Source organism: Equus caballus, chromosome 4 (genome assembly GCF_041296265.1).
Source record: "Equus caballus isolate H_3958 breed thoroughbred chromosome 4, TB-T2T, whole genome shotgun sequence".
Taxonomy (NCBI): domain Eukaryota; kingdom Metazoa; phylum Chordata; class Mammalia; order Perissodactyla; family Equidae; genus Equus; species Equus caballus.
Genome location: NC_091687.1, coordinates 83,597,075 through 83,611,038, shown reverse-complemented (window position 1 = coordinate 83,611,038; position 13,964 = coordinate 83,597,075). Strand labels below are relative to the sequence as shown.

The following is a 13,964-nucleotide window of genomic DNA, read 5'->3' as shown; positions in this document are numbered from 1 at the left end:
CTTACCTTTTTTTTTCATATTTTTCTCCCTTATGTTTCTTAAATAGAGCCCAAGGGAGCTGGAAGTCAATAGAGTGGGATGTAAATCCAGCAAAGTCTTCAAAACTGAAATAGAAAAATAAAATAGAATAAAAAGGGTACTATGGAGGAAAATGAGACTGGAAGTACTTAAATATGTTATGAACTGCTTGTTACTGGATAAGAAATAAAACCATTTTTCAAGAAAAAATATCGATACAAGATCTTTTGAATAAAGTACGGTGGGTTAAGGAATGAACTGAATAGTTATAAGAATGAATTTCTAGAGTAACTAGAGATTGCTAAAAAAAAATTAAATAGTACAGCCTCAGGCCATTAGGTCCAAAGATGAAAATATGCATGTGAAGAATAGAGAGTAGCTTATGCACAATCTTCTGAAGGCTTCCTCAGTGCCTTCTTGAATCTTTTCCTTTGGCGATCTTTAAGTCTGAAATACTGAAGGTGAAAAAATATTGGTGGTAAAAAAAAAGTTTATAGTTCTCAGATCCAAGTTTCTTCTGTCTCATAATTTCTGGTGATTCTCTGAAAGCTTTAACAATCTATCAGTTGACTTAGGTGTAATTGTCAGGTACATCTACTTTACGACTAGCTCTGTAGAAAGTGCTGTGGGAAAGTACAAGAAGTAAAAATCATGTTTTCTGCTCTCAAAATTAGCAATGAGGAAGCAGAAATTAAACTATTTTTAAGCTTTGTGGTGCTAAGTGCAAAGGAAATCAGAGAAATGAGAAATGGGCAATGCTAAAGTTGGCGGAGTGCTGGTAATGTTCTTTTGTTTGCTTGTTTTACTGAGGTATAATTGACAAAATTGTATATATTTAAAGTGTACAAGGTAATAATTTGATACATGTATATATTGTGAAATGATTATCATAATCAAGTTAATTAACATATCCGTCACCCATTACCTCATATAGTTACCTTTTTGTGTGTGTGTGTGGTGAGAAGAGCTATATAAATGGCAAACAAACACAAAAAGATGTTCAACATCAGTAAGCCATTAGGGAAATGAAAACCACAATGAGACATCACTACACACTTATTAGAATGACTAAAATTTAAAAAAAATAGTGACAATACTAAATGTTGGCAAGGATATGGAAAAGTGGATCATTCATGCATTGCTGGTAGGAACGTAAAATGATACAACCATTCTGCAAAACAGTTTGATAGTTTCTTAAAAACCTAAACATGAAACTACCATACGAAAACTTAAATATGAAGCTACCATATGATCTATCAACTGCATGCCTGGGCATTTATACCAGAGAAATGAAAACTTATGTTCACTCAAAAATCTGAAAATGTGAATATTCATAGTAGCTTTGTTGTAATAGTCAAAACCTAGAAACAACTCAAATGTCCTTCAATAGTTGAATGGTTAAACAAACTGTGGTACATCCATACCATGGAATACTACTTAGCGATAAAAAGGAATGAACTACTGATACCTCCAACAATCTGGATGAATCTCCAGAGAATTATGCTGAGTGAAAAAAGTAAGTCTGAAATGGTTATGTGCTGTATGATTTCATTTATAGAACATTCTCAAAATGGATAACAGATTAGTGGTTGCCAGGGGTTAAAAGTAGAGTGAATGAGAGGAAGTGGGAGACCTTTAAAGGGCAACACGAGAGATTCTTACAGTAAGGGAGGTGTTCCCTATCTTGACTGTATAAATGTCAATATACCATATAAATGTCAATATCCTGACCAAAATTAAAAACAACTTAATCCAGAATAACACTCAAAACTGTTGAGACTTTCTATGTACACATACGATAAATTGCTCCCAATCTTATTTGACCTCCACTAATCAAGGTGTGTATTCACCTGCCATGCTATTGGAGGCTCTCAAATATTTTCATTTTAATGGGAAATTTAAAACAATTTTTATTTATTACTTAAATATATAAATGGAAACAAATCGCATTACAACTTATATTGACCTGAATGCCCTGGAGCACAGTCTTGAACAGCTAGGGGTTCTTGAACCACCTGTCAGGAAATGATGACCTAGTCCAACCATTGTGAGCTTCACAGACGGAGATATTGGCCAAGATCCAGCTAAGTTGAAGCCATAAAGCTGATAAAGTGCAGCGCTATATTCCTGCTTAGAGTTCTTTTCATTTCATAATGACTTTAAAGAAAAGGCCATATGAATGGGGTATATATATTAGAAGAAGGAATATATGAATTTCCATGGAAATGGGAAATGGACAAGGCTGAAGAAGTGAAGATATATAAACCTACTTGACACTTTCAAATTAAGAATAAGGAGGGAGAAATTGCTTGGTATCTCTCTTGCAGTGTGTCCCTTGCATAACTAATAGCTGGTTAACTGAAAGACTTTTTAGGGCCAGTTTGCTCAAGGTGGGTTGGTTCAAGCCTAGGGGTAGAGGTGAGCAGGGAGACCTGCTGGAGTATGCGGGGACGTCGGAAGTTAGTTTCTTACTATATTTGGCTTTCCTTGCTTATACCTAGAATATCTCAGAAATAAAGGCTGGTCAAGGAGGCATCACGTGACTGCTGACATGAGTGTCGTACCACCCTGCAGCCCTCTGTGGAATGGACAATCGGGGAATTGTGAGGATGGTGAGGTGGTCTGAAAAATAGTGCTACCACCCACCACTTAAGAACTATGGCAATAGTTGTAAGCTTTCAGCATGGTTGACAAGGATTTAATCATACCCCATCATAATGCACTTTTTCTTAGACAACCGCATAATAATAACAATAATTACTTGCTTCTAATTTTGAATTGTCTAAGTTACCCACAGTAAGGACCTTTCCATCACACTCTAGTTCTCTTCCGCATCCTCTTTCTTGTAATTTACCAGAGAAATCAACTATGTTGATGTGTTTGCCTCTCAGTTTTCTCAAGCCTTCCCCCCATGTTCCCTACAACCATCACAGCTACAGCGTGCTTTTCGGATATCAATATGAATTCCATTTAGCTTCCCCTTTCCACCTTATTTAAGGGCCCTGAGCTACTGTGGGTGTGCTGTGCCACTTGTTCAGCTGGATTTTTTTAAACCGTATCCACCTTTCCTTAGCCTGTTCTCTTCCTTGTTCCTTTTCCTTCCTACAGGTGCTGACAGCAACATACTGACTCTCCCCTTCCTTCTTTCTTCTACTGCCCCTTAAGTCAGTCTCATGCATCCTCCAATTGTTAAAAATGCATGCAATGGCATTTTAATCATACAAGGCCACACAATCAAGGTCTCCTCATCCTGCCGTTTACTACTGGTAGTAATGACTTTTTAAATGGCAGGTTGGTCCTTTTGGGGTCCTAGGCATTCCTGGACTGGATTTTTTTCCCGATGTCTACATGTATCTGAGATACTTTAGACCAAACTCCTTTATCTTGTACTGTTTATTATGTTTCTTACCAAATGAATTTGCCAGAACATCTAAAAGAAATAAAGTTCTTCATCTCCTCAATGGTATAGGGTGCCAAGAGTGCCATTAAATCTGTCTCTTTGTCACCAGCTCATGGAGAACTGACTGCATGCTTTATGAAGTCATCTTAACTGACTTTCTATGGAAAACAAAGAGGCAATTTTGGACATTTTATAATATCTCTGTAGTACAGGATTATGTTGTAATGGAGAAAGGGCAAGCAGCCTGAGTGTATAATAAGATCCCTGAGGCTATTTCTTACTTCATTATCTATTACATATTACATATTGTATAATATTACATATTGTAAATGAAGGTGCTCCTGGGAATTAAAACTATGTTGACCATGAAATTTAGATAAAAAGCTTCCATGATTAAATATTTACTCAGCTTTTCAAAGCATGTGGATTTATATGTAGGACCCTAATAGAATATTTAAAGAAAGTTTTGAAATTTATAAATTAAAAGACATTTTAAAAATTCTACTGGGATATCTTTATAATAACTTCTATAGTTTCAACCAGAATTTTTGGAGGGCCCTGCCTACTTTTCTTTCTCTTTTGTCATTACTCTAGTTGTTCACATGCTTTTCCCCTTCTGTCAGTCCCTAGTATAAGCATCTTTTTAAATTTATTCTTTCATTACTCTCTTTTATTACTCTCTGAGACTCTTGTCTAGTGCTTCAAGGAAAGCATGACTTTTTCCAAGTTTGCTTTCCTCTGTGGGAAACTTCAGAGTAAGTGGGCTTTGCTGCACTTGAAAGTGGGAGAAAAAAGCAGCTGGAACAACCTGGCAGTCTTTTGCTTTATAATTATTTTAAAAGGTCCCGTCTGGTCAAATGTTTTTGGTTCCTAACTTACCCAAGACCTGAGCCTCCTATGCATCTTGATGGAGCGAACTGCTTCCTTGGGAAGATAACAAATGGGCTATCTATGGGTACTGGTACCTGCTTTAACCCAAAGATCTCTGTTTCACTTTGTGTGAGGGTGTTAAATATTGGGTTCCATGACTTCCAATAGTCTTTTAAAAAATATCAATTTTTGGTTTTGCTATTTTATTTGTCTAGCTCATAATCTTCCTAATATTTCTTTAAACTTCAAACTTTTGAAACTTTTTTATTTTTGAGGAAGATTAGCCCTGAGCTAACTGCTGCCAATCCTCCTCTTTTTCCCTGGCGAGCCCCGGGCCACCAAAGCTGAACGTGTGAACTTAACTGCTGAGGCACCGGGCCAGCCCCTCATTTTTTTAAAAAAAAATTCTTCTGAATGAATTTTTACCTACCTAGTTGCTAAAGCCAGAAATCTAGGAGTCATTCTTTCCTCCACCTCTCACATCCAATCTAACTGTAGATCTTGTCAGTTTTATTTTCAAATTATACAATGAATCTGCCCACTTCCACTGCCAACAATCTAGTTCAAGCCAGTTATCATTCTTGCCCAAATTTCTGCAATGGTCTCCCAACCATTTCTCTCTTCTGCTCGTTCCCTGCCCCGATCCATTCTCCCAATATCAACGGGGGCAGTCTCTAAACAGTGTAAATCAGGGGCCGGCCCGGTGGCGCAGCGGTTAAGTTCGCACGTTCCGCTTCTCAGCGGCCCGGGGTTCGCTGGTTTGGATTCCGGGTGCGGACATGGCACCGCTTGGCAGCCATGCTGTGGTAGGCGTCCCACATATAAAGTAGAGGAAGATGGGCACGGATGTTAGCTCAGAGCCAGGCTTCCTCAGCAAAAAGAGGAGGACTGGCAGTAGTTAGCTGAGGGCTAATCTTCCTCAAAAACAAAAAAACCCACTGTGGGGCTGGCCCGGTGGCCGAGTGGTTAAGTTCGTGCGCTCTGCTGCAGGCGGCCCAGTGTTTCCTTGGTTCGAGTCCTGGGCGCGGACATGGCAATGCTCATCAAAGCCACGCTGAGGCGGCGTCCCACATACCATAACTAGAAGGACCCACAACGAAGAATATACAACTATGTACTGGGGGCTTTAGGGAGAAAAAAGGAAATAAAATAAAATAAGATCTTTAAAAAAAAAAGTGTAAATCAGACTATATCATGCCATATTCAAACCATTACCATTGCACAGTTTTTTCAGCTTGGTCCCTGTCACCTTACTATTCACCATCACAGCACTTGCCCTCCTCAAACTTTTATGCCCTTACTCTTCCCTCTGCCTGGAAGACTCCTCAGCTAGTTTTTGTATGATGGGATCCTTCTCTTCCTCCATGTCTCAGAACAGATGTCACCCTCTCAGAAAGGTTTTCCTGCACTCTTAACTAGGTGCCCATCTATCATAGCACACTGTTCACTCCCTTTTGATAATGATCACATTGGTAATTTTTTAATTGGTATTTTTTTATTGGTTTATTTGTTTACTGTGTGTCCAGAACAAAGCTCCCTGATAAGCGAGACATGTTAATTTGGTTCACTGAAAGATCCCTAGTAACTATTGCAGTTTCTGATACAAAGTAAGCAACCAATATACATTAATTTAATGAATGATTATTTTAGTTGTTCTGCTGTTTATTCAGTTTTTTAAAATGGTCATATCTTTCATCTCACATTTCTGAAGTCCCTTGTCTACTTCATTGTCACCCCCCCATTTTATCTAGTCTATGTTATTTCACTTGATTTGTCATTTTACACCAATAGACTACTTAAAAATACAATATCTACATTTATGATATCTTTTCACCATTTTCAACTTTTTTCTTGTACCTAATTTCATTGTTTTCTTTCCAAATTCTGTTAAGGTATTCATTTTTAAAAGAACTATTGTTTTATTACCATTTTATTAGTACATTTGTATTACCATTTATGTTAAAAAGTGCTTATGTTAATCTCATAAAATAATTTTCACTCCCTTAAACACCTTCCTATCTTTCAGCACTTCTTTTCTTTCTTGCTTTTAAAGGGGAGCAGAAACATTCGGTACACAGAAGTGGAGATAGACATGCCCCTGTTGGTGGGGGGAGGTGGCTAGAAATCTTTGTTATTCAATCCTCCCATAGGCTTTGTCTATTTTTAAATAGAAATACCCATGTTTAACCTCAATGTTAAACTTAATCTAAATCTGGGTGGGAGTGTTGGATATCCCCATTTTCACACATTAGATAATTAACATATATGGAAGCTGATAATCACTGAGATAAAACTAGATAATGGCTTTTATCTGAGTTATAGCCCAATTTAGAATAAGGTTCTACAAACCACTGTATTGGAAACACACATTGTCTGGCTGTGGACACTTTTTAGAAGTATCCATAACACAGATAGAGAAGAAGACCGAAATAAATCCAAATTGTTTTGAACATGCCTGATATGAATGGAAGCACAAGAGATGGATAATATCCAAAGTATCAGAATTTTAGTCTGTCAGTCTGTTCTAAGAGCTAACTTGAGCAAAATGATTTTCTTTGTTGCCAAGTTCAGGAGAGGAAAGAATACTCCCTGAGTGGAGATTATTTTCACCTCTGCTCCCTGATCGTGGAAACTAAGGGGAATCTGGCCAAGGCAGTACTCATCCTCTTTAGATTGTCAGGAATGAGCCTTCATGCCCTGAAAATTGAGATGCTTTCTTCCTTTTCAACTGTTTGGTCTCATGCCTCCCTCAGGTTATAGCTCCCTCAGCACAGCTCCTGTGCTGGACATTCCAGGGAAACATTTTACTGTCTGACTTTGGTAAGATCCAGCCCTTTACAAAAGAGCCTGTGTCATTAAGAAGCAATGTAGGAGGTCCTAACTCTTCCAGTTACTTAATTTTGACGAAACAAGACCTCCCTTATTGAATAGGCTAGTGGTCCTGCCGAGCAAAGTGTGTAAAACACAAGATCCAAATTTCAGCTCTCAGTCACCTAGCCTGCTAACTTTATTTACAGAACTTCCCAACAGCTATCTCCTTCCTGAGGAGGATTTGAACATTTACACCTCTGGGAATTCTCTCCCAACTGAGAATATAGTGCATTTGATGCCCTTGCTGGTCACATTAAGACATTCCCCAATCCCCTCCAATACCACAGATACCAAGATTGACTCCCATTTGTAGCTAATTCTACTGTCACCAGCCATAGGACACCACTGTCAAGCCCCCTCCATACAGAGCCCCGCACCGCTGCAGAAGGATTGGTTCAGAAAACCTATACATTTTCCCACCTCATAGAACTGGTTAGCTACGTCGTACCTTAGCCAAGATCAGCTAGGTCTGTCTAGCCATGTGTCTTTAGCAAATATGGTAGGGCAGAAGTCTGAACCCAAAGTTACAACAACAAATGAAAACACATGCATCTTTTATAATTGCATGATTCTGTATTCTAGAACACACCCCACAATGATGAAAATTCTTAGACTCTGGAGGGACAAGCAACAAAGACTGTGACCTCATAAACTACCATTCATCTAAGTTCCAGTGACTAATTCAGCATTACGTGGTTTGAAAAATAGGGACATTTCTTGGGGCCACCCTGTGGCCGAGTGGTTAAAGTTCCTTATGCTCCACTTTGGTGGCCTGGATTCGTGGGTTCAGATCCCAGGTGCAGACCTACTCCACTCATCAGCCATGCTGTGGAAGCATCCCACAGACAAAATAGAGGAAGACTGGCACAGATGTTAGCTCAGAGCTAATCTTCCTCAGATAAAAACATTTAAAAAAAGAGGAGGATTGGCAACAGATGTTAGTTCAGGGAGAATCTTCCTTACAAAAAAATTAAAATTAAAATTAAATAAAAAATAAGGACATTTCCTCCCAATCCTAATGTGGTTTCCTGAATCTAATCTAGTGTGTCCAAATATATATTTTGCTTTTGTAGGAGCAAATGGGTGCATCAGATAGTTTGTTCCAAATCAATGGTTTCTTTATATTTATGTATGTGTGTACATCCATGCACATGTGAGTGTGTATCTTTAAAATGCCATTAATACATGCATATTTGTTAATATATATTTCCTCTGTCCTGAATTGCAACTGTGGTTGATTTAAATACTAGAAGTTGAAGATTATAGCGGAAGTTATGGTAAAGCCTAATTTCTTAGGTAATCTGAACTGGAAAGATTACAGCCCCAGGGCTCATGTTTCTAGCGACAGCTATCCTAATGGAAGAGAGGAGCATATGTTAATCATATTTAATCTATTACTCAGTGTTAGTCTGTAGAGTTGCTGGAACAAAATACCACAAACCGAGTGGCTTAAATAGCAAAAAGTGTTAGCTCACCTGTCTGGAGGCTAGAAGTCCAAGATCAAGGTGTCAGCAGGCTTGGTTTCTTCTAAGAGCTAAGAGAGAGAATCTGTTGCATGCCTCTTCCTTAACTTCCGGTGCTTTTCTGGCAGTCTTTGGTGTTTCTTGGCTTGTAAAAGCATCGTCCTGATCTCTGCCTTCATCTTTGCATGGCATTCTCCCTGTGTGTATATCTCTGTATCCACATGTCCCCTTTTAATAAAGACACCAATCTTATTGGATAAGGACCCACTCTAACGACCTTTTGTCAACCAATTACATCTGCAATGACCCTATTTCCATATAAGGTCACATTCTGAGGTAGTGGAGGTTGGGACTTCAACATATGAATTTGGGGGGGGGGGCACAATTCAACATATAACACTCAGTTATAGGTTTTGCATATCTTCAACTAACTATTTTTAAATTATTCCCCAAAGTGAATATACCAGTTCACTTCCACCAGCAGTATATGAGAGTTCCTGTGGCTCCACATCCTTGCTAACACTTGGTATTGTCAGTCCTTAATTGTTGTCCATAAGATGGCAGTAAAATTATAATTATTTTGCATTTCCTTGATTATTAGGGAGGTTGAGTCCTTTTCATGTTTATTGACATTCCTGTTTCCTTTCCTGTCAATTGCCTATTCATTTTTTTGCCTATTTTTCTGTTGTATTCACCGAAAATGTATTTTTTGACCACCTATTATTTACCAAGTACTATTTTAGGCACTTGAGATGTGGTAGGAAGGAAAACATTTCCATCCACCTATGGCTTATATTCTAGAAAGTATGATACACAAAAACAATATAAGTAAGATAACTAGATAGCATATCAGAGGGTGATATGGGCTATGAAGAAAACTGAAGCAGAGAAGAGGGTAAGGAGTGTCTTTGTGGTGATTTGCAATTTTAAATCTCATGGCCAGGACAGGCCACGTTGAGAAGGTACATGTCTTGCACAAAGACTTGAAAGAGGTGAAAGAGTGAGCCATGTGCCCATCTGCTGGAAGGATTTTCCAAGAAGAAAAAGGTTAGAAGAGCAGCTACCTGAGCAGGAAGAGGGGAATAGGAGGTTAGGTCTGAGAAGTGAGGAGCAGAGGGTCAATCTCCTGCAGGGCCTTGTAGGCAGGGGTAAGGACTTTGGCTTTTACACCTTAAGTGAAAAATCACGGGAGAATTTGGAGCAGAGTACTTTCTAAAAGGATAATTGTAGCTATGGGCTTGAGAATAATAATAGCAAAATAAAAAATTAATAACCATCACTTGTGTAGTGCTGTCCCATTCACTGAGCCAGGCGCTTTGCATATATTAACTCATTTAATATATTCCCTGGAAGCAGGCAAGGATGGAAGCAGGGAGACCTGTTCTGGTTATTAGTTATTTTCTTACTGATTTATAGAAGTTCTTCATACATTCTAGGTACAACTTATCTTTTATATGTTAGTTGCAAATATCTTCTCCCATTCTGTAAGTTGTTTTACTGTTTGTTATGCTTTTTGCTATTATATATATATATTCCTTGGTACATGCGTTCTCTCAGTTAGTTGTGCTTTACTTCCAATTGACTTTTTAGCGAACGCCTTAACTCCAGTCACCCACAATTTTTCGTTACTTTTTCTTCTCACTGCATTTGGCGCAAACATCTTTCAGAACATTTACCAAATTACTTATTAATGCATGTCTTCGTCATTGTTCTGTGAATTCCAGGATGTGAGATCCTGTCTTACAAATTATGTCTCAGTAACTAACACATAGTGTGGGTGCTCAATGAATGTTTGTAGCGGTAAGTAGGGAAAAGTGGTATGGTCTGGTGCCACTTTACCTGAGAAAATGGAGGATGCGAGCGAGTGAAAGGAAAAGGGTTATAATGGGAAATGGGCATTCACCGATTACTTCTTTGGCACGTAAGACCGAGAATACTGATATCCTTGTGCTAAGAATTAGCCTTTGCAGCGAAGAGATGATTTAGATGATACGATAATTCCATGACCACCCTTATTTCGCTACACAATACACTGCGGAAGGCAGGCTGAGGAATTCGCCAAAGGTGAAGCAGAGAGCAGGTTCCTAGAGCGACTATGTCGGGGTTTTTTGATAGCTTGGAGTGTTTCCTTCAACCTTTGTGCAAGCCGTCAACGTGGTAGGGACAGGAACCGAGACGTAAGACACCTAACACAACCCTTTTCCCGCGCGCCGGCTTAAACGCTTGTGTGCTCATTGCGCATACGCCTATTTTCCTCCTAGGAAAGGGCGGGCCAGAGCCTTCGTCCCGGTGGCGATCCAGAGGGGGCGGAGCCAAGCTGTTTCCAAGGTGACGGAGCGGCGGCCTCGGTGGTGGATTGAGCGGGCCTGGGCGAGTTTCCCAGAGGGCTGCGCGGTCTCGGCTTATCGGCGCTGTCATGGCGGGCTTGCTGAAGAAGGTGAGGGTACTGGAGGTCACCGATGGAATTTAGACTAGGAGGGTAGAGTCAGCCTGCGGGTGGTGGACGCAGCTGGCGCGGTGCTTGCTGGGAACTCGTTTGCTCTACTTTTAGGGGTGACCAGTTTAGTGGCTCCGCTCGGAGAGGCAAAAAAAAGCTCCGATCGAGCGGCACTGGGGGACCGGTAGCTGGGTTTAGGCCAGGTTTAGCCGGGGGAGGGGTGGGTTTGCGTTTCCGTAGCGTGGGGACGCTCGGAATTGTCAACAACAGCATGGATCGTGTTTTGTTTTTGGACAGACCACTGGCCTTGTGGGATTGGCTGTCTGTGAGAGTCCTCACGAGGTATGTACCCCTTTTCTTTCTTTATTCTTGAGTTCCCAAGGAAGAACAGAACCCTACGACCTTGTCTGTTGAAAGGTTAAGCGGATATGATTATTTCAAGCCCAAAATTACAACTCAGCGTGAGCTCTCGAGACAAGAGTAGTGTTTGCTTCGTTGATCTGGTGCCACTTTTTTTTTTTTGGCCGTGATCTCTTTCTTAAACCAGTTTTCTTGTGGACTTTTTCTGTGGCAGCCTAGTGGCTTCACTTGTACCTTTGTGAGTGCCCTCCCAAAGCCATCTTTATTTTCCACCTTTTACCCTCGCCTCTCCTTTTCTGCCGAGGAACCTTGGCTCCATACCGAAGATACCGCTCTAGCAATTGCCTCCTTCTGTCATCACTTTCCCCTTCTCTTGGGTGTTTTCTATTCAGACATGCTTCCATCTAAAGAAGCCCCCCAAAATCTTCCTCAATCCTTCTCTTCCTTCACACCATTTCTCTCCTTTGCTTTATAGATAACTCAAAAGAGTTACCTGTTCTTAACTGTCTCCTCATTCTCTTATTTCCCTTTGAAGGCATTGCAGTCAGACTTGGCCAGAACTGCTCTTTTCTTTTCAAGGTCACCATGCTGCCACATCCAATGGTCAGCTCACGTTTCTCTTCTTAATTGACCCAATAGCAGCATTTGACACATTTGGCACTGGCTCCATCAAACACCTTCTTTACTGTGCTACATGACCCCTCAGTCTTATGGGTTTTTCCCCCTACTATTTTTGCCTTCTCCTTTTCTGAGTATTCCTCATATCTCCACTTCCCAATTTTGAAGTTCTAGGACTTAGTTCTTGGACCTTTTCTTTCTTTATATTTGCTCTCTCTTGGTGTCTGGACCCAGTCTAATGGTTTTAAATACCGCCTGTATACTGATAGCTCTAGGATTTCCGTATCAAGCACTGATCTCTCGGTTTATGAAAGTCTTATATATTTAATTGCTTAATGGACATCTCCACTTGAATGTCAGATAGGCAACCCAAACTTAACATAATCCAAAATTGGCTTCCTGATCTTCTCCCTAAAACCAGCTCTTGTCTTCAGGCTTGCTCATCTCGGAATGGCAGTTCCATTCTTCTAGTCACTCAGGTCAGAAACCTTGAAATCACCTTTAATTCCTTCCTTTCTCTCACACCCCACATTGGTACTTCCGTAAACCCTCTGGGTTCTGCTTATAAATTATATCCAGATTCTAACTTCTCATGGCTTCCTCTGCTACCACCATGTTCTCAGCTACCATCCTCACTGCTATGGATAGTTGTGTTTGCTTCCTAACTGCCTCTCCCTGCTTGTCACTGCCTCAGTTTGGTCTTTTTTCAACCACACTAGATACATCCTGCTAAAATGTGAGTAAAGTCATGTCCCTCCTTTCCTTAAAACCCTCCAGTGGCTTTCCATTTCACTCTAAATGAAAGAGTCCATACAGTGGCCTTCCAGATCACTATCAACAGACTTATATGCTACTGAGTTATCTTGTTTGTTGTCTCTCTCTACTAGAATGTAGGTTTCCCTGAAGGCAGGGATTTTTTAATTCTTTTTTCACTGCTAGAGCTATGATTACACATAGTATGTGCTCGGTGAATAATGTTTGTTGAGTGAATGTCTTGTACTCATTATGAGTTCATAATGACTTTTGACTCATTGTCTAAAACTGAATTCATGGTTTTCCCTTTATAAAATCTGTTTCATCCACTGTGAATTCTGTTTTTCTTGATGGTATCAAAGTCTTTCTACTCCCCAGGTTGGGAATTTGGACGTCTTAGTTGATACTTTTGTTATCCCTGTATCTTCATGTTTGTTCCAGTGACGAGTTCTGTTGATCCTTTTCTCCAACAGCTCTCCAGTCTGACCTCTATCCTTTTCCTACTGTTATTTAGACTCTTGCTCTTGTTTAGAGATTTGCAACAACCTTGTTACTGGCCTTTCTGCCTGTTTCTCCTTCACCAAATCATTTTAATTCACTGCTACCAGGTTAATTTTCCTGAACCACAGATCTGATCATGCAGTTCCCCTAAATCTTTTAATTGTCCACAGAATAAAGCCCAAATGCTTTAACTTGGCATGCAAAACCACTTACAGTCTGACTCATTTTTTCTCCAACCTTATCTCCTAAATATTTCCTCTCTGTCCTATATTCTAGCCATGTGCTGTCCAATAAAAATATAATATGAGTAGCAAATGTAAGCTATGTTTATAATCTAAAATTTTCCAGGAGTCACTTTCTGATAAAGAAAAAGGAAAAAGTTAATAATATATTTATTTTTACCTAACATATCCAAAATATTACCATTTTAATATCTAATCAATATAAAAAAATTAATATTTTATAGTCTTTTCATACTAAATTTTCTAAATTCAGTGTGTATTTACACTTATAATGCATCCCAGTTCAGACTAGCCACATTTAAGGTGCTCAGTAGCCATATTTGTTTACTGGCTACTGTATTGGACAGCACAGTGCAAGGAAAATACAACTATCTACTGATTACTTTATGTTCCCTGTATTTTCTGCCATTTAGTCCCTTGTATGTATTCTA

General features: G+C 39.6%; 2 protein-coding genes across 6 annotated transcripts in view; one reads left to right on the top strand and one right to left on the bottom strand.

The window, feature by feature from the left end:
- ASB15 (ankyrin repeat and SOCS box containing 15) overlaps positions 1-7,759 on the bottom strand; it is a 54,611-nt gene extending 46,852 nt beyond the window's left edge. Inside the window, exons 1-2 of one of the 4 annotated variants that reach the window (XM_023639584.2) lie at positions 7,608-7,759; positions 6-104 (exon numbers count right to left, since the gene is read on the bottom strand). The gene's annotated coding sequence lies outside the window, so the exon portion shown is untranslated. Of the gene's footprint in view, positions 1-5; positions 105-3,427; positions 3,581-7,607 lie in introns of those variants that run through there. The other 3 variants (XM_070264995.1, XM_070264994.1, XM_070264997.1) reach the window with 3 other exon arrangements.
- NDUFA5 (NADH:ubiquinone oxidoreductase subunit A5) overlaps positions 1-13,964 on the top strand; it is a 35,070-nt gene that overhangs the window by 8,995 nt on the left and 12,111 nt on the right. The window contains exons 2-3 of one of the 2 annotated variants that reach the window (XM_070264287.1): positions 10,884-11,059; positions 11,357-11,401. In XM_070264287.1, the coding sequence (XP_070120388.1) occupies positions 11,039-11,059; positions 11,357-11,401 (66 nt within the window). In that variant the 5' untranslated portion in view covers positions 10,884-11,038. Of the gene's footprint in view, positions 1-10,883; positions 11,060-11,356; positions 11,402-13,964 lie in introns of those variants that run through there. The other variant, NM_001309295.1, reaches the window with a different exon arrangement.